The sequence below is a fragment of the Dendropsophus ebraccatus genome, chromosome 3, assembly GCF_027789765.1.
Source record: "Dendropsophus ebraccatus isolate aDenEbr1 chromosome 3, aDenEbr1.pat, whole genome shotgun sequence".
Lineage (NCBI taxonomy): Eukaryota > Metazoa > Chordata > Amphibia > Anura > Hylidae > Dendropsophus > Dendropsophus ebraccatus.
In genome coordinates, this window is record NC_091456.1 from 122,554,218 (window position 1) to 122,575,405 (window position 21,188).

At 43.1% G+C, this 21,188-nt stretch overlaps 1 protein-coding gene across 1 annotated transcript in view; it reads left to right on the forward strand.

Moving 5' to 3' along the window:
* Positions 1-21,188, forward strand: part of PIAS4 (protein inhibitor of activated STAT 4) — a 54,800-nt gene that overhangs the window by 13,117 nt on the left and 20,495 nt on the right. The window contains exons 3-8 of the mRNA XM_069962606.1: positions 9,786-9,870; positions 15,831-15,872; positions 15,956-16,046; positions 16,143-16,271; positions 19,314-19,419; positions 19,774-19,847. Coding sequence (XP_069818707.1) covers positions 9,786-9,870; positions 15,831-15,872; positions 15,956-16,046; positions 16,143-16,271; positions 19,314-19,419; positions 19,774-19,847 — 527 coding nt within the window. The remainder of the gene's footprint in view (positions 1-9,785; positions 9,871-15,830; positions 15,873-15,955; positions 16,047-16,142; positions 16,272-19,313; positions 19,420-19,773; positions 19,848-21,188) is intronic.

Below are 21,188 nucleotides of genomic sequence, written 5' to 3' on the forward strand. Positions count from 1 at the left end.
GGACTACTTATTGTCTGTTATTCATGAGGATATCTTTGCATCCGCTGCAAAGAACAATATATGAGATTCATCATTCTGTTCAGCTTCTGCCACTAGTTTATGCTACCATGAAATAGGACAGCAGAAACCTACTCAGTCTTTTACATCTGTTTCTCATAGCTGAAGTAAACTGTGATGTAGTGTCTGTGTAATAATGGGTGGTGCTCTGACCCCATGTCAGTGATTCTCTTGATGCCCCTAAATGATCATGGCTTAGAAGGTATGGCTTAAAATTACAAATATATGTATGTATGGTGTTTTAAATATGTATTCATATAACTGCTAACTGTATGCATTCATACACACTTATGCCCACACTCACATGCATACACATGTACACTTGAATATGCACACTCATACGTACACTTGCATATACATGCACAGGTACTTGAGCACATACACATGCACAGTCACGTTCACGTATACAGAAACATTAAAACATTTGCACATTCACACCTAAATATATACATACTCAAAGTATAACCATTTTATATGGTGAATCAAAGTACATAATCATGTACATAAAACACCAGTTCATTATTAAAGGTATTTTCAGGTGTTTTTATTTTCACACTACACATTGAATGGTCTGGAAGCATTTGGTCTTTTTTTAAAGCTAACACAGCAGATAAAAAATACTAAATTGAAACATTGTGTTAAAGTGGATAAAACACAAAGTAAATAGTAGGTATTAGTAATAAATATGGCAAGTCTAGCCAGGTGCGTCTCTTCAATAGTTTTCTACCTTTTTCAGGATCTTTGTAGAAGACAAGTCTCCCATTGTCAGTGTCTTTCATTTGGAAAGGGTAGAGAAGTTGGAACCCGACACTGTGTTCCAACAGAGAACGTTGGATGGGAGTAAAGGCGCTTCTTTTCTGTCGCTGAAACAGAAGGGTTTTGAGGGATCTTCTTGTCATTGATGTGTTCTTTTGGCGGTATGCTTGCAGGATCCTTTTTTTTTTTTTTTTTTTATGGGGGGGAGGGGTAGCCATGTGTACAGCCATGGCCAAAAGTTTTGAGAATGACAAATATTAAATTTCCACATGATCTGCTGCCCTCTGTTTTTTATGTGTGTTTGTCAGATGTTTTTATCACATAAAAAGCTTATATTGACAGTCAGACTGAGTTAATGCAGCCAGTCATTATTTGCAGTGTTGACCCTTCTTCTTCAGGACCTCTGCAATTCTCCCTGGCATGCTCTCAATCAGCTTGTGGACCAAATCCTGACTGATAGCAGTCCATTCTTGCACAATCAATGCTTGCATTTTGTCAGAATTTGTTTTGTTTGTCCACCCGTCTCTCTATGATTGACCACAAGTTCTTAATGGAATTAAGATCTGGGGAGTTTCCAGGCCATGGACCCAAAATCTCTGTTTTGTTCCCGGAGCCATTTAGTTATCACCTTTGCTTTATGGCAAGGTGCTCCATGCTGGAAAAGGCATTGTTGATTGCCAAACTGCTCTTGGATGGTTGGGAGAAGTTGCTCTTGTCGGACATTCTGGTACCATTCTTTATTCATGACTGTGTTTTTAGGCAAGACTTCGAGAGAGCCGATTCCCTTGGCTGAGAAGCAACCCCACACATGAATGGTTTCAGGATGCTTTACAGTTGGCATGAGACAAGACTGGTGGTAGCGCTCACCTTGTCTTCTTCGAATAAGCTGTTTTTCCAGATGTCCCAAACAATCGGAAAGGGGATTCATCAGAGAAAATGACTTTACCCCAGTCCTCAGCAGTCCACTCCCTGTACCTTTTGCAGAATATCAGTCTGTACCTGATGTTTTTTTTTCTGAAGAGAAGTGGCTTCTTTGCTGCCCTCCTTGAGACCAGGCCTTGCTCCAAGAGTCTCCGCCTCACAGTGCGTGCAGATGCACTCACACCTGCCTGCTGCTATTCCTGAGCAAGCTCTGCACTGCTGGTAGCCCGATCCCGCAGCTGAAACACTTTTAAGAGACTGTCCTGGCGCTTGCTGGTCTTTCTTTGGTGCCCTGGAGCCTTTTTGGCATCAATGGAACCTCTCTCCTTGAAGTTCTTGATGATGCGATAGATTACATAGTTACATAGCCAATACGGTTGAAAAAAGACACATGTCCATCAAGTTCAACCAAGGAGGGGATGGATACAGGGAAGGGGGAGGGGCGATAGGTTCTATACATATGCATTTATATTATTTTGCTCTAAGAACTTGTCTAGGCCAGTTTTGAAGCCCTCTACTGTTTTTGCTGTGACCAGATCCTGTGGTAGACTGTTCCACAGATTCATAGTTCTCTTGGTAAAGAAGACTTGTTGCCTCCGGAGATTGAACCTTTTTTTTTCTCTAGGCGGAGGCAGTGCCCCCTTGTCCTTTGAGGGGGTTTTACCTGGAACATCTTTTCCCCATATCTCTTGTAGGGGCCATTTATATATTTAAATAAGTTAATCATATCTCCCCTTAAACGTCTCTTCTCCAGACTAAACAAATGTAATTCTTTTAATCTCTCCTCATAACTAAGATGCTCCATTCCCCTTATTAGTTTAGTTGCCCGTCTTTGTACCCTCTCCAGCTCTAGAACATCCTTTTTATGAATCGGGTTCCAAAACTGGACGGCATACTCCAGATGGGGCCGCACCAAAGCTTTATAAAGCGGTAATATTATATCCCTGTCCCGAGAGTCCATGCCTGTTTTAATGCATGACAATATCCTGCTGGCCTTAGAAGCCACTGACTGACATTGTGTGCTGTTCTGTAGTCTATTATCTACAAGTACACCCAGATCCTTCTCCATCAGCGACTCTCCCAGAGTAACTCCCCCCAGGACATATGATGCATGCGGGTTATTAGTACCCAGGTGCATAACTTTACATTTATCCACATTGAACCTCATTTGCCAAGTGGACGCCCAAACACTCAGTGTGTCTAAGTCATCCTGTAACATCTGCACATCCTCCATAGACTGTACTGTACTACAAAGCTTGGTGTCATCTGCAAAGATAGAAACATTGCTGTTAATTCCATTCTCAATATCATTAATAAACAAGTTAAACAGAAGAGGGCCCAGTACTGACCCTTGGGGTACACCACTTATTACCGGGGACCATTCGGAGTAGGAATCATTGACCACCACTCTCTGGGTACGATTATTAAGCCAGTTTTCAATCCAGTTACACATTAAATTTTCCAAACCGATAGACTTCAACTTACCCATCAGACGTCCATGAGGAACTGTGTCAAACGCTTTTGCAAAATCCAGGTACACTATATCCACAGCCGCGCCGCCATCCAGGCTTCTACTTACCTCTTCATAGAAACATATTAGGTTGGTTTGACAGCTTCTGTCCTTAGTAAAACCATGCTGGTTATCACTTATAATACTATTAGCCACTACATATTCCTAGATGTAGTCCCTTATAAGCCCCTCAAATAGTTTCCCCACAATGGACGTTAAGCTTACGGGTCTATAGTTACCTGGGGAAGTTCGAGAGCCCTTTTTGAAGATCGGTATTACATTTGCCTTACGCCAGTCCCTCGGCACAATACCAGTAAGCAAAGAATCACGAAATATTTCATACAAGGGTAGAAAAATTACAGAACTGAGTTCCCTAAGAACTCTGGGGTGCAATCCATCAGGCCCTGGAGCTTTGGTTACATTGAGTTTGTTTAATTTATCTTGGACCATATCTATAGTAAACCAGTTCAGTACATTACATGTGTTAGCAGCACTGGCCCCACCCACCTCAGTACTGGCCCCACCCACCACAGCTCCATCCTCTTTTGTATATACAGAACTGAAGAACCCATTAAGTAACTCAGCTTTCTCCTGATCCCCAGTTATTAATTCCCCGTCACCATTATTTAAGGGTCCTACATGCTCTGACCTTGGTTTTTTTGCATTAATATATTTGAAGAATTTTTTGGGGTTTCTTTTGCTTTCTATAGCTACCTGCCTTTCATTGTGAATTTTTGCTGCTTTTATTACATTTTTACAGGTTTTGTTGACTTCTTTGTAATGTTTAAATGCTACAGCTGACCCCTCTGATTTATATTTTTTGAATGCCCCTTTTTTCTCATTTATAGCCCTTCTAACCTCGGTTGTAAGCCATGTGGGATTGGATTTTAACCGTTTATATTTGTTACCCATAGGAATATATTTGGCAGTACAGTTATTTAATGTGGATTTGAAGATTTCCCATTTATTAGCTGTATCAGTATGCGACAGCAGCCGCTCCCAGTCTATGCCCTGAAGTTCTGCCCTTAACCCAGGAAAATTGGCCCTTTTAAAATTAAGAGTTTTTGCCCTCCCAATATGTTTTTCTTTTCTACACTTTAAGCTAAAAGTCACTATATTGTGGTCACTATTCCCCAGGTGTTCATGGACAGTGACATCCCCAACCAGCTCAGCGTTGTTAGAAATAACCAGATCCAACAAGGCATCACTTCTAGTTGGCTCCTCCACAAACTGGCCCAGAAAATTATCCTGCAGGAGGTTAAGAAATTCCCTCCCCTTTGTGGTTTTAGCTGAACCGTGACCCCAATCTATATCTGGGTAGTTGAGGTCCCCCATTATCACTACTGTTCCCTCCCGGGCAGCCCGCTCTATTTGTCTATTCAACTGGCCATCTACCTCAGTAATGTTGGGGGGTCTATAGATTACACCAAGAATAATTTTTTCACTCTTTTCCTCCTTCTGTAGTTCTACCCATAATGCTTCCACATCATCACAGTCATCGCCCACTATTGCATCTTTTACACTCACTTTAATATAATTTCTAACATACAGACATACTCCTCCTCCCCTTCTGCCCACCCGGTCCCTTCTGAACAACGTAAGTCCCTGAATATTGACAGCCCAGTCATGTGAGGAGTCCAGCCATGTCTCAGTCACACCAACCACATCAATGGACTCCTCCAGAACCAAGGCTTCTAGCTCCCCCATCTTGCTGGCTAGACTTCTGACATTAGTAACCATACACTTTATATTACCATCGAGTTTAACCGCTTCATTATAAGAAATGGGATTTATTACTGTGCTGTGGCTACAATCATCCCCACTGTTCATCCGCAACATATGGATCTCCCTATGCACTGGTCTTATCCTCCCCTCACAGGACCCTCCTCCTCCCACCTCAATGTTCTGTCCCCTCTCTAACCTATCTGCCACTACATTACATACTACATTGTCCTCCCTCCACATCCCTAGTTTAAAAACCCCTCCACCCCTTCTAGGATTCTCTCCTCCAGCACAGCGGACCCCCTTCCATTAAGGTGCAAATTATCTGCGGAAAACAGATTGTACCCCAATGAAAAGTCAGCCCAGTGCTCTAAAAACCCAAACCCTTCTCCTCTACACCATGACTTGAGCCATGCATTTAACTCCCTAAGCTCCCGCTGTCTTTCCTGCGATGCGCATGGCACAGGCAGTATTCCAGAGAATACCACCTTGGAGGTCCTTCCCTTCAACTTAGCACCTAGTTCTCTAAGATTATTTTTAATAGACCTCCACCTACCTTGTATCCTGTCATTGGTTCCCACATGGACCACGACAGCTGGGTCATCCCCAGCCCCCCTAAGTAATTTATCCACCCTTTCCACCACATGCCGAACCCTGGCACCAGGGAGACAGCAAACCATTCGGTTGAGGCGGTCTTGGCGACAAATTATTCTATCAGTCTTCCTGATTATAGAATCCCCTACAACCACTAGCTGTCTAGGCCTACCTACAATACCATCCCGCCCACTACTAGTTGGACTGTTCCCCCGGCTGTTAGGGAGAACAGGTTCCACTAGAGCTGCCATTTCTGACACTGATGCCCTTGCATCATCACCTAACTTGGCAATTTTGCTTGGGCATATAGTAGGAGAAGTGGCCTTCCTTTTCTTGGATCCCTTACTGGTCCCTCTAACTACATTAACCCAGCTACTTACTTGGGCCTCCTGATCTACATCACCACCCTCCATCTCTAACCCACTAACTTCCTGCTCAGTGAGCCGAAGTTCCCTTTCAAGGTGGCCAAGTTCCCTCAGTGTTGCAATATGCTTCTCCAGATCTCTAACTCGAGCTTCTAGATAGGCAACATGCTCGCATCTATCACAGCGGTACTCACCCTGGAACACCTGCTCCAGTTGTGCGTACATGCGGCAGACTGCGCACTGAATGAATCCTTCCATCTCGCTAGCCATCATCCTCAGTGCAACAAAAACAGTGAAAAAGAAAGAGATTCAGCACTTACCAGAACTTTGAAACTCCTTCTTTTAACTCCTTTTTTAAACTCCACTTATTTCCAACCACTTGTCAGCAAGCACACACAGTGAGTGCTGAGCCTTGATTTAAGCACCTGAGATCAATTAACCCCACCCCCAGGTGCAGAGCAGACCAGAGAAAAAAAAACTGTTTGGACCTGTTTAACTAAGCAACTATGGCACTAGCTATCTATGCACTGCAGCAATGCACACCACACAATTGCACAAAAACAACAATATATCAGTCACTCCAAACCCACAGAATCACCAACAACTCCTTTTTTAAACTCCACTTATTTCCAACCACTTGTCAGCAAGCACAGTGAGCAAGCACCTGAGGTGTTGACTGAGGTGCAATCTTTCTAGCTGCGATACTCTTCCCTGTTAGGCCATTTTTGTGCAGTGCAATGATGACAGAAGAGAACAATGATGCCAAGCACCAGCCTTCTTTTAAAGTGTCCAGTGGTGTCATTCTTACTTAATCATGACAGATCCAAACCCACACCTGTGTTAATGGAGCAATTACTGAAACGATGTTAGTGGGTCCTTTTAAGGCAGAGCTACAATGATGTTGAAATGTGTTTTGGGGGATAGTTCATTTTTTAGGCAAATATTTACTTTGCAAGTAATTGCTGTTAAGCTGATCACTCTTTATAACATTCTGGAGTATATGCAAATTGCCATTTTAAAAACTGAAGCAGTAGATCTTGTCAAAATTAATATTTGTATCATACTCAAAACTTTTGGCCATGACTGTTCTGGGTCCCATCTTGGAAGGGCAACTCTATGGGCTTGTTTGATCATCTATGGTTCAAATGCTAGATCCACTTGAAGAGTTGGAAGGTCTTTGGTGAGATATTGAGTAAGGCCCAAAAAAAAGATTTTTCCTCCAGTCCTGGTTCTCAAGATCTTCCAACTTATCTTTGAGGATGTTCTTTGCATTCTGTTGTTGAGAGAGCGAAATTGAGCTATCTGTCAGGGAGTGCTCACAGGAAGCAGTTCTGGTCTCGAAGTCTGCAATTTTCTGCTTGTTAGTGTTGATTTGCTGCGAAGCTAAGTTGATAGAAGTACAAAGTTCATTAAAACATTTATCCAAAATAGGTAATAGGTGACAGGAGACCTCTTGGACCAGTTTGGCTGCTGAAAGGTTATTGGAGGTTGTAGGGTTAGGGCCTTATTGCACCAGCAGATTATCTGACGGATATTTTTGAGCCAAAGCCAGGAACAGACTGTAAATAGAGAATGGGTCATAAAGAAAAGACTGAGATTCCGCCTTTTCAAATCCATTCCTGGCTTTGGCTTAAATCTGTTTGTGTAATAGGGCTCTTAGTAATATGGTCTGGTGACAAGTTTGGAGGTGCTATGTCATCCTGGTGTAAGGTGTCTGGAGGTGGTGGTTGAGAGTCCTCTACAGATGGAGTACAGTGAGTCTGACATTTTTAGCAGTCTTAAAGAGGACCTGTCACCCCCTGTGCCGGGGTGACAGGCTCCCGATCCCCAGCTAGATCTCCTTATACTGACCTCATCCCGCCGAGTTCGCTCCCAGAGCCGGTCCGGGGACGGAGATATCCTGGTCAGAAGCCGGCGCGCGCGCTGTGGAGATGGGTCCGGCGTCCATAGAGAATGAATGGAGCTGGACTCGTCTAGCTGGGGGTTGGGAGCCTGTCACCCCGGCACAGGGGGTGACAGGTCTCCTTTAAGATTCGGCGGCAGATGTCTTGGGTTGATATTGTATCTGGCTGCGGGTTTGAATGGATGAGTGTTTTGTGCTAATTGACGTACTTTTGGTAAGACATTTCTCCATGTAATGAGGACGTAACAGGGTTAAAGAGAGAGGGGTATGATCCTAGGGTACTCTAGTCAGCATGCATGGATGATTACTTCAGAGGATGCGGACGGAAGCTTTATCTAGCGCGGGGGTCAAGAAGGTATAAATTTAAAAATGTGGTTGCCTGTGAGATGCAAACGGAGCTTTAGAATGGTGTGAAATTGTCAGATAGGAAGCGATTCAGTGGTGGGGTAGGAAATACCAAAAAGAGGTCTGCCAGGTAGCAACAGTGTATAAAATTAAGTTCTCTGGTAGGAAGAGGTCCAGTGATGAGTAAGGTAATACCAAAAAACATCCACTAGATGGCAGCAAGTGTAAAGAAAGATAGCTTGTAGGGTATGAAAGATTGTGATATGGTAATATACATTTGTTTTGGAGGTCTTCATTCTGTATTTTGTGGCTGTACTTTCTGGTTGAGCAGTTGTGCACAGTACTACAGGTTCCAAAATGCAATGCTTTCCCTCAGCTGTCCATTATAGTCCCCCACCCTGCACATTCTCCGCCCAAAACTGTTGCAGAACATCTAGGCTGTGTTCACACATTGCAGTTTCATTGTGTTACTAAATTAATTGCAGTACTCTTATCATTTCATTGTGGTCCCACCTACACAGCACACTGTATTCTCTATTCACTGTATCCGCCACACTAGACACCAGGGATGGGCTGCAGTAAGAGATCGGATGCAGCTGTCAACTTTGACAGCTGCACCCGATTACTTAATCAGTGCACACTGCACCGTGCCCGCTAATAGCTGCGGTCCTGGGCTACGAGCGGCACCTGGGACCGCGGCGATCCAGAACATCCCTAGGCGGCCCAGGATGTACAGGTACACCCAGGGTCACCTAGGGGGTTAAAGAATCACTGTCTCCCAGTACAGGAATCCTCTGCTCTTCCTGGGCGGCTCTAGATGCTGCTCACCCTGCGCGCGGTCTGCCCCATGTTTGGCGCTCCGTCCATTGGTGCAGCACGTGGTGTGGTAGACGTTAATGTGAGGGTGATGTTTGCTCACAGCATTCCAGGCTGAGTGTTGCACGTGGGACAGACCATGTGCAGTGTGTGCAGCATCCAGGGCCACTATCTAAGAGGCGAGAGCCGTCCTGGCAGAGTCAAGGACTCCTGTGTTGGTGGACAGCAGTGCCCAGGGGAGCTGGATGCAGCCACTCCGTGGTCCGTGTGGGTGGGAGGATGGGTGCACTGTGACTGTGCCGCACTGGGGGGGGGATATGGTGTGCTCTGACACTCAGTGGTCTGGGTGTGTGCGTGGGGTTGATTTGCGCTCTTGACACTTAATGCTTGGCGGGAGGAGACAACCTCCACCAACCTGTGCAGCGCTCAGGGTTTAGACTGGAAAATACCATCCTGGCAAAGTTAAGTCTGTTAACAGACACCAGAGACTGTATGGGTATTTTCACATTATATCGCCCAGCCCTTGTTATATTACATTATATGCAACTAAGCTCATTAAAGCAATGTCTTCGCAAAAAGTGTCTCCTGAGTACCTCCTTTTTAAGGGGTTAAATTGTGACTTTTTTTCAAAAAAACTTTTCTCTATTTGCTAGCCTATGTGATTCCAAACATTTTCATAAATCAGTTAATTTACCCAAAATGCTATTGCAGAATAAAAACAATATATCATGAAATAATACATAACTGTGGAAGTGTTAGTAACTATTCACAATATTAAGTCTGTTTTGTCTTTCAGTTGCACAGAACAATGAAAAACTCCAAGACAGTCCCTGTGTTTTTGTACTGTCTCCAAGACAAGTGGACCTAATAAAGAATTCAAGGTATTGGTTTTGTACAGTAATAATGGTGCTAGTAATGATCTACTTCACTAGCAGTGGTGTCTTGTATTTTTGTTATGTACCTTTATTATACCTTTAAAGTATTCCTATCTTAAGTAACATAGTTTAACTTGACATGCTCTACAACATGCATGCATGCGTTTAGCAGACTTGCCTGCTTCTCCTGTCATGCCCATTTTATATATATATTTTATATATATATATTTTATATATATATATATATATTTTATATATATATATTTTATATATATATATATTTTATATTTTATATTCGGACGTACAGGTACGTCCAGGGTCGCCTAAGGGTTAAAGGGAACTAATCAGGGTTTATAGCTGAAAATACTACCTAATACAGTCATTCCTAACATAAATTTCCTCTGTTTGCCTGGGCCAGCTATCAGCGGAAAACATACTTTTATTATGTACCATGCTGTCTGCAAATGATCTTCAACTGGTCATATGGGCGTTCTTTATTCTTCCAAGTAGTCATAGTGCGTGGACTCTAATTCGTTGTAATCACCCCTTTCTGTGTGTGATTTGAATGGCGTTGGCCCTAATATTTAAAGGACAACTCCCGCGGGACCCCCCCAAAAAAACAAAACACAGACACCATACTCACCATCCCTCCGGTGACGATCGCCACTCCATTCGCCCGCCGTCTGCCGTCCAGCGATGTCTCTGATTTCCGGGTCCTGGGGATGAAAAAGGCTGCCAGTGCGCCAATCAGGGCTGACGAAGCTGGAAGCCATGTGATGCGCTCCAGCCAATGAAAAGGCTGCTGGTGCGCATGTGCACCAGCAGCCTTTTCCGTCCCATTCACTCTCTATGAAGACGCTGAGGAGGAAGAAGACCCGGACCGCCCCCCGGCTCTGACGTCGTCGTCACCAGATGCCGCCCGGGAGAAGAGGACCGTGACGACCGTAATAGGTAATGTATACATTCTTTAACTTCCGGGGTGGGAGGTCGGGGGTCGGAAAGTAGGGGAAGGGGGCCAGACCGGGTATTTAACCACATTACAAAGTTATATAACTTTGTAATGTGTGTTAAATAAGCTAAAAAAAAAAAATTTCGTGGGAGTTGTCCTTTAAGCTAAAGGGCCGCCTCAGCTATGGAGAGGTTCTTAACCCCTTCATAACCAAAGGTCATTGATATACAGATGTCCTGGTCACATTGAAGCAATGTTCGTCCTCGCCTTCTAAGAGCCGCAGTGCTTTTATTTTTTCAGCAACAGGGCTGTGTGTGTGTGTGTGTGTGTGTGTGTGTTTTTTCATAATCTAAGATGTGTATGATCGCCTTTTTTTTCTGATTGCATAATTTAAGATATCAGCAATTCTCTCTCTCTCTCTCTCTCTCTCTCTCTCTCTCTCTCTCTCTCTCTCTCTCTCTCTCTCTCTCTCTCTCTCTCTCTCTCTGGTGTGAGAATGTTATATTTTAATAGATCAGACAATTTCGCTTTTTTTAATGTATTTGTATAATGGGAAAGTGGATGATTTAAACTTGTTGAAAGAGGTTGTTTTTTTTTTTTTTTGTTTTAAATGATTTCCTTTTTTACACTTACGCATGCAGTCATTAGATTGCATATACTGGCCCTTGGGTTTCGGATCTAAAAGTAGGCTCGTTTGAGCATACGACTGCAGCGTTTGCAGATGATCTGCTTCTCATTCTCTCAGACTCCAAGCACTCGTTTCCTTTCCTTATGGACATATTAAAGACCTTCAGTCTAGTCTAAATTATGCAAAGTCTGAGCCACTGAATGTCTTGGTTCCTGCCAAACTAGTTTTCTATCTTAAAGGGAACCTGTCACCCCCCGTGCCGGGGTGACAGGCTCCCGACCCCCGTTAGAGCCCCCTATACTTACCTAATCCCGCCGGGTCCCGCTTCTGGAGGTGGTCGGGTGATGAAGATCTCAGCCGCTGCAGCCCGGAGCGCGCGCTGAGAGATGAGTCCAACGCTCATAGAGAATGACGGAGCGCTGGACTCTCCTGCCATTCTCTATGGGTGTTGGACTCATCTCTCAGCGCGCGCGCTGGGCTGCAGCGGCTGAGATCTTCATCACCCGACCACCTCCAGAAGCGGGACCCGGCGGGATTAGGTAAGTATAGGGGGCTCTAACGGGGGTCGGGAGCCTGTCACCCCGGCACGGGGGGTGACAGGTTTCCTTTAAATCCACCTACTTTTTTCTGTGGGAATAAAAGTATCTAGGCATTCGTGAGCAAACCCCCCCCCCCCCAACCCATTGCATTTTTTTAAATCTAACTTTACTCCCCTTTTGTAAAACCAGTTTGCACTTCTCCAATTTTCACCTGCATTATATGTCCTATAAGAATTACATAAAGTCCTATATATTAAGCCAATACTTGTACTTATTGCAATGGAATGTGTCCCAACCATGTGCCGAAGCATTTTTCTAGATTACCTCAGTGTTCCCTAAATTTCTCTAGCGGGAACAGAAGCCATTTCCTTTAGGCTACTTGACATAACCCACTTGACATACTTGCAGCACATTCTGTGGTGTCCTTTTACTCACCTGCTTATCACCTGTGCTGGTACAAGACATTTCTTTGTTACCCTGTCTCTAAAAGTTTGGTTTCTGTGCCATTATCTGTATCTGCTGTCAGTTTTCTAATTGATCAGCATACTATTGATCAGTATTATCGGTGATCTGTGCTTTGTCTGCTTAAGGGCAGACTCTATGAGAAGATCACTGGTCCGACAGGCTGGAGGTAAGATTTATACCCCCTGCCTGTCAGGGAAAGTGAACAGGACCTCTGCGGTCATGTTGCGGGGGTCTCCATTTTTATATGACATGAACTTATCCTGTGGTGGTACCTCACCTCCATAGGTGTTCCTGGGACACCACAGGGGTGGATTTACAGGTGAGTAGATTGAGGAGGCTGTGTTGTGTGAATTGTGGAGAGTCCAACATTCTCACTTTAAATAGTCAATAATAGACATGTCCATATTAACATCCATCCACCTAGATCTGCAATGTCTGCTCACCGACCTGCAATGTCTTTCTTTATTAGAAGTTCACATAACGACAATTCATTCCTTGACAGGTAAGGGAGGACAAACGCATGCATGCAAACAACGGCAACAGTTCCATTTGTCTGTTAAAGTGGGCATGCATCAGTCAGATGAAGTGCACGTAGTCGCCGCTGTTTGCATACTTGTTTGTCCTTCCTCACCTGTCACAGAATGAACTGTTATGCAAACTTTTAATGAAGACATTGCAGATTCATGAGTTGCCGCTGCTTCGTTTATGTGAACGGCTATTAATTTAGTGCTAGGCTATTTGAGTCGCTGAGCATCACTACGGCTACAGATTTGCATTAACTCTTCATTACCTGGTGTGAACAGTCCTGTATATCCTGAGCAGTGGGGGTGCCAGGTGTTATTTCTTGGGTATTATAGACAAGGCCATAGGTATGCTTGCCTTGTGGTCATATGTACAGAAAATATATCCTTGTTTTAGTAAAATATTAGTGATAAAATTGGTTTATCTTGACAACCATATTTACTTAATTGTAACACCTTTTGTCCATAAATGAGTAATTGATCCTTCCAGCACCCTTGTGAACCTATACTGTGCTACAGAAAGGCCAAATACAATTCCATTCTATTGGTAGAGTTTTTTTGCTTTTCACTAAAATTTTAGACATCTGTATTTGGGGGCAATTGATATCGAGTGAAAGGCATCCTTTCTATATTTTTATGAGAAACTTTTTTTATTTTATTTTTTTTGTTTTATAAAAAAGGATCACACTCTTTTTACTAATCTGAACTTTTTTTTTTTTTTTTTTTTTAATTTAAAAACTCTTTGAGGGGTTTTACGTTTAAAGGGGTTGCCCGGGAAAAATTAATAATTGGCTGAGCTGCAGGGCATATTTTAGTAAAGTAGATTTACCTGTCCCATTCTGCAGCAGCCGCTGGTTCCTGCCCGCTCCCCACAGCTGACAGCATTTTGAAAACCTGTTGACGTGCTGCTTCCACTGAAAACTGTAAATTAGCATAGACTATATGCTGACCTGCCATTTCCTTTGGGAACAGGACGTCAGAACTACTACTGAATGGACACTTTGGGAGGAGTTTTTTGCTAATTTTTACATTAGTGGTTATGGTCCATTCTTTTGGATAAAGCAGCTGTTTGATTGGTCTACATGGTAATGTCCTTTTAATTATACACAATTAGATCATGTATGATTTCTTTTATGAATTTTATTTATTTTTTTGGGAGGGTTTCTGTGCTTGTGCAATACACTTTATGGTAAAGCTGACATGTTGTTTTTTTTTTTTTTTTTTTTTTATTTCTAATCTTTTATTAATTTTACAAGTATATAAAAACACTAGGAGAACCAATTCAAATAAAGACTCTTTCCGCTCAACAAACAGACAAGATCCATATCATATAACAAAATTTCTAAGAAAAACCTTATTGTTTATACCTATAAATAGAGAGCAGAAACTAGTATCCTTGAAAATTCCAAAGCCTTAAGGTGTAACTGTCATGTATTTTTTTTTTATTGCAGAAATCTGTAGTATAAGCGATTTTAAGAAACTCTGTAATAGGTTTTATCAGCCAAAAAAGCCGCCTCCTGTACTCAAGAAGCAATCTCCCAGCCTCCCCCCCTGACTTCTTATCTGTGCATTATCAGGCAAACACGTCTTCATTACAGAGAAGCCAGTGAAGACGGGCTCCTCTCTCTCCATTCTATCCTTATGGAGGGGGGAGGGGTCGAGGGAGATGAGGGAGCAGGAAGAGGTGACATGAAGGTCAGCTGTTTGTAGACTCTCTGGGCACCTAAAACGCTAAATTCAGGTGTCAGGAAGGTCAGTACTTATCTATGAACTTACTGAGAGAAGATTGCAGGGTGTTGTGCTGTGCAGGACTGCTCCGTGCTCAGTCACTCCTAACAGCCCCTCCCCTCTCCATAGCCACATAATGGAGACAGAAATCCTGCTTCATTTGATGTGAGGGGGGAGGCTGGGAGATTGCTTTTTCAGTCCAGAAGGAAACTCTTTTAGTACATAAAACCTATTAGAGTTTCTTAAAATTGCTTGAACTGTTGATATTTAATGTTTTCAGAAAAATTACCCTGAAATGACAGTTACGCTTTAACTATTCTTCAGCATTTGCTAATCTAAATGGATCTTCCCACCCCTCACCCCTATCCTACCCACTCCACCCTCCCTAGAAAAAAACAAAACAAAAAAAAACCCCACTCACCAATTCCACCCTTGACCACCTCCTTCCCAAGCCTTTCAATAACCTCAGCCCAGGGCTAGGAATTCATCTGTTTCTTTAAAGTTGTCCCACTCTGCCCATGTGTTCCGGAATTGCATTTCAAGTTGGGCCGAAAGGTCTTCCATTCTGTATATCTGTTCGACCTTATTTAACCAAGACCTGACCGAGGGAGTGTCCACCCTTTTCCAGTACGTTGGGATACAGGCCTTCGCTGCATTAATTAAATGACGTATGACTGATCTTTTATAAATGCACTGATTCTCCCTTTTGGCACGGGCTTCAAGTTTAAAAGTATTTTTTAAGGACAATAACTACAATCACCTGCCGGACAGATCTTGGATTAAAAGCAGCTATCCGAAGGTACAAGTGGTTTGGGAAATCAGATTGTGGGTACAGAGTCTCTTTAAATATAAGGTGAACATAAAATAAAAGTTCAACTGGCAGGATCAGTGACACAAAAAAAAATGCAAAGGATAATTTTGTCACTTGCATTGGGCAAGAGACAGTCAAATGGCTGTAGTAGTCTCTACTTCCTTGAATGGCATATAACAGCCGAAGGTAGTGGTTGGTTGCTGTGACATGCATGTGACATGCAGAAAACATGTGATTACGGCATTCCTGTTTGCGCCTGTTGAATTTTTTTCTCTTCCCTTTCCACAGTCAGATTTATCTTAATTTTTCATTTATTGTCCCTTAGAGATTTACACCCTGGCACTAAATCTGTTCAAGTTGTTTTGAGGTGAGTAATTTGCAGTACCTAGCTTTCTTTTTCCTGTGCAGTACTTAGTGTGTCTGCTACATGTGTGCAATGTTTTCTTTCAGGATTTGTTACACTGACACTAGCTGTCCACAAGAGGATCAGTACCCTCCCAACATTGCTGTAAAGGTCAATCACAACTATTGTTCAGTGCCGGTAAGTAAATGACGTTACTTACATGCTCCTTTATTCTCTTGTGTGCTTCACCTACTGTAGCATTGGGCTTCATTTAATTGTTTTTTTCCCCTTTAGGGCTACTATCCCTCAAATAAACCTGGCGTTGAACCCAAGAGACCTTGCCGCCCGATAAATCTTACCAATCTCATGTATCTGTCTTCAGCTAGCAACAAAGTAACTGTCACATGGGGAAACTATGGCAAGGTAGATTTCCACTCCACACTATATTTTTCTATTTTTTTTGTGGTAGAGGAATCACTATATTTAGAAGTGATTTTATTCACCAGTATTTTATTTAGGCGCTTTTTGACTAGTAGTAGATAGTAGTAGTGTTGACCAGTCACTGATCTGTATCAGATTTTTTTCACGTGCAAAAACATTTCCTGTTAACTGCATTCTTTGGAGAAGAGCCCTCTGCAGCCCATTTATTACAATAATGCTGTAAAATGCTTTGCTTCCTCTAATAGTTATGGGTTCTAATAGGTGTATACTACATTTTTCCTTTTCTGCATATTAGGCACACATTTTGTTTACATGGCTTCACCATGTAGAAATCTTATATTTTAATCTTACATATTTCGCACGAAAACTCCCCTTTTCCAATCATTAGATTGCTTGTACTGGGCAATGCAGTTGAATAGCAGTGAGAATGGCACTCTGCTACTAGAGTCTGCCTGAGCCAGACTCGAGGAGCAGATTGCCAAACAGACAGCATGGATGCAGGGATGTGACTGCTGAGTTACTGATGAGGAATTTAAATGGTTGGGGGCTAGGTGATATACAGTCAAAATACTGATACCTTTTATGGCGTTGGTTAACAAAACTGGTCTTTGTCAGGTTGGTATTTTTGATATTTCTCTGTGCGGGTGACGGGGATGTCCTGGCGTCCAGGCAGAGGGAAGAGCAGGTGTGGGCAGTACAGAAAGCTTTGCTGGGGAGCTAAGAACTGGTGCTGAGCTAAGTGCAGGCCGTGCTGGTCTGGGGGTGACCCCCGCATAGCGCCCTGCTGCTCAATAGTGCATTTTGGTAAGCCCTAGAGACTGTCTGCACCAGTCTGAAACAGCATGCTTCAAAGGCACCGTGACCCTCAGCTGCTTTGGTTACCAGAATGAGTCAATTTGTTTTTTTTTAAAACTGCACACACTTAACTGTTTTCTGTGTGTGCACCCGCTTCACACGCTGGGGGCACTGTAGGCTTTCTGCCTTGGGGGAGCAGGCATACTAGGTCACAGGCTTTCCTCCTTGAAGGACCCTTGTACTTGCGCCATAGGCATATCGCCGTCTTGGATGCTTCCTGCTGAAGGTTTCCCCTGTGACCAGCGCGACTGGTAATTAGGGGGTCAATTACAGGTGTATGTAGGTAGGGGGTAATTGCAGGCAGCAAGGCGGTTGGTCAGAGGGAATTAAAGGGGTTATCCAGTGCTACAAAAACATGACCACTTTCCCCCTACTGTTGTCTCCAGTTTGGGTGGAGTTTTGAAACTCAGTTCCATTGAAGTAAATGGAGCTTAATTGCAAACCGCACCTGAACTGGAGACAACAGTAGGGGGAAAAGTGGCCATGTTTTTGTAGCGCTGAATAACCCCTTTAATTGCCAGCAGTGTAGGGATCAGCGGGGGTTAACTGCAAGCCTTGGAGGAGGGGGGGTTGTATGCGGTTAACAGCAGGCAGTAAGGGTCAAAGGGGGTTAACTGCAAGCTGTAGGGGGCATCGGAAGGGGGTTAAGTGCAGGCAGTGGGGGGTCAGAGGGGGTTAATTAACTATGACGGTGTATGGGGGCATTTTACTACACAAGGGTGCACATCAGAGAGCAGCATTACCATGGGGTGCACAGCAGCGGGCATTATTACTGTGGGATGGGGGTTCCCTTCAGGGGGCATTATTACTATATGTGATACAGCAGGGGGCATTATTATTATATTAGGGCACATCAGGGGGCATTATTCCTATATGGGACCAATTAAGAATTTTTTTTCAAGGGGTGCTCTGAGGTGGAAAAATTTGGAAAGCACTGCATTAGTGTTTCCAACCTGTAACTTTCCAGCTGTGATAAAATTACAACTCCCAGAATGCCCTGACTGCCTTCGAACCACTACTGTTGCTACTAATACTCCCACTACAACTACTACTACTGCTAATACTACTCTCACTAAGGATACTCCCTCCCCTTTTCTTCTACTACACCCATCATTAGCAAAAAAAAAAATTAATGGGCGATGTAGCATTTGACTTACTGTCATCATTAGGGGGATCGGTTGGTTATCGAGGTTACATGGTCAATTAACCATGATATTGGTTTAGGCAATTATCACCCAGCCCTACTAAACGGTTACTATTGAGCCTGAGTGCCCATTGAGTACCCAAGGTTGGCCATATGGTATCAAGTGGTGTCTTAGATTGGGCATTCCACTGTTACAATTTATGTCTTGATTAGTGATACATTTTTCTACTTTTAAGAAATGTATAAGCCTGTTTTTCCTCGTTTCTTCAATGTAGTCAATTCCTATCAAGTGTGGTGTTTTTTGTTTTTTAGTTGGGTAATTGCTGAAATATCTTGGATATAAGTTTAGAGACAGGTATGAGGCAGCTTTTTTTTTCGCTTTGCAGAAGAATAACAGCGATGTTAGTGTTCTGTGGTCGATAAATGCTAGTTGAACAGCTAGTTTAAAACAAAAAAATTGCATGGTGTCTATTACCTTTTTATTAGAATTGTATTTATAAATTTTTTTTTTTTTTTTGAAGTGTGTAGTTTTATTACATTAACCCTTTTGAGTTGTAGTTTTAGAGCCTAATCCTGTTATTTAGCCTATTTCATGATCCTTCTATTTTCTGGAGGTGGGACCATAGCCGCCCTGTTTGCCAACAGAATGTCCACCTAGACTACTTTTTTCATTAGCTGCCTGGCCAATCACAGCACCTTGATAAAGCGCTGCTATATGACATTGTGTTGGTGAAATAGATGGTATGTGGTGGCAGAAAGTGTTACTGGTGCATTAGCTTTGCAAGGTACCCTTTGAGCAGAAATAAAAGGCACAGAAAGGAATGTGTTGCACTAAGAGGGCAGATTCTATCAAACGATCAACTATTTCTCGTTTAATCGTTGCCTGCTATTACACGAAACTATAATCGTTCCATTTAATACGGCCCTAAGTCCTGGTGCTACTTAATGTATTCTGTTTTAGTGTAGTGCTTCTTTAAGCTTTGGCTTTTTATAACAGCCTATACCCATTTTGTTTTCTTTAACAGAGTTATTCAGTGGGCTTGTATTTGGTAAGACAGAGAACCTCATCTGAACTTTTACAACGTTTAAAAACCATTGGAGTGAAACATCCAGAGTTGTGTAAGACCCTTGGTAAGAATGTTTAGTTTAAAAGACTAACAAAAACTATTTTTTATTATCCTCATTTTACAACTCTGTGAAGCGTGTGTTGTAGTGTACATGGTAAAGTCATTTTACATAGTATGTTAGGTGCTATTCATTTATGTAACTTTATGGTTAGTTTCCGGGAGTAACCAGCCACCTTAATCTCCCAATATTGCACACACATATATTTTGTTTGTTTTTTCTGTTTAACATTTGTGGTTGGAAAGCACAAGTTCTCTAGTTCATCTGTTTGATCTGCTATTTCTTTTCTTTCGTCTTTTTAATGCTGTATTTTATATTGAAGAATGCTAAAACACTGTTTTCTTTCCTTAACCAATGCAGTAAGGGAGAAACTGCGTCTTGACCCAGACAGTGAGATTGCTACCACTGGCGTCAGAGTTTCACTTATTTGTCCGGTAAGACAATGTTTCAAATGTGGGAGCTGTAGCAGACATGGATTATTTGTATTTCCCACTGCTTTATATCAATAGCAGAGACTGCTTCTATTTAGTTACAGCAAAACCTCCTGAGCAGACCACTTCTTTGAGAAGACCACCCCCCTTCCAGACTAATTTTTTTTTTTGTGACTGATTTTAACCATCCAGCAGCCACAGGGACGCCCCAGACTGTCCCCCGTGTCCTTTCCTGTTAATAAGCCTCCTCTGGATGACACAGGTACAGAGAAGCTGTTCCTGTGTCATCAGTGGTGGGTCCCGGCTTTCAGTGATAGCCACAACTGTCAACACACTCCGGTGCTGACGACAGTTAACTCTAACGAGACTCTGATGTGTTCAGAGTCCCGATGGTAGCTGTGGACACGAGACCTCAGGCCTGTGATGTCCTCACTGCCTATAGAAGCTGAGGGGGGGAGAGGGGAGGGCTGTCCTGGCTGCTTACTGAGACCACAGGGAGAGAGGGGAGGGTGTCAGGCTACTTACAAAGGCAGAAAGGGGGTAGCACTGGCAGAGTGCACTGCCGGAACTTCTGCCTTCTCCCCCCTCTTCCCTGCCATTGGCAGCTGATACCAGTGATGCACTGTAATGGAATGGTGTACAGATCCTGATACTAGTGATGTAATAGAATGTTTTATAGATCCTGATACCAGTAATATAATAGAATGGTGTATAGAGCTCCTGATACTAATGATGTAATTGAATGGTGTACAGAGCTGATACCAGTGATATGATAGAATAGTGTATAAATCCTGATACCAATGATAGAATAGAATTGTGTATACAGCTGATCCTGTACTTAATGTATACTGTATCAAGTTCTAAGAATAGTTTTAAGCCCCTATTACCTGGGGCGACAAAAAGTAGCAAACGAGCGGGAAAGTGCAGGGGAGGCCGCGGGGTTGCAGCCCGGGTGATTGCTAGATCGTCCAGGCAGCCCACAGAGGATAGTGGCTGTCTGCTGCCCCTCCTATTCCACTGAGCGATGGCAGCAGATTGTTGCTATCTCAGTAGTTTGTCTTTCAACATGTTGAAAGACAAACCACAGCAATGATTAGCCAACATCGTTCTTGTCGGCTGATCGTTGCCTTCTATTACAAGGGACGATTATCGGACGAATATGGCTTTTAGGACTGGGTAATACTTCAGTTCATAGAGATTTCACTGTATTTTAATTAGAGATAAACAAATTTACAGTATAAACGAAGGAAAGAGCTTTGTTAGCCCGGCAGTCGGCTTATCAACTCTCTGCCTTGAACTCTGTGCCGCTGTTCTCTGGGTGCCTGGGAAGACTGGTTCCAGTCT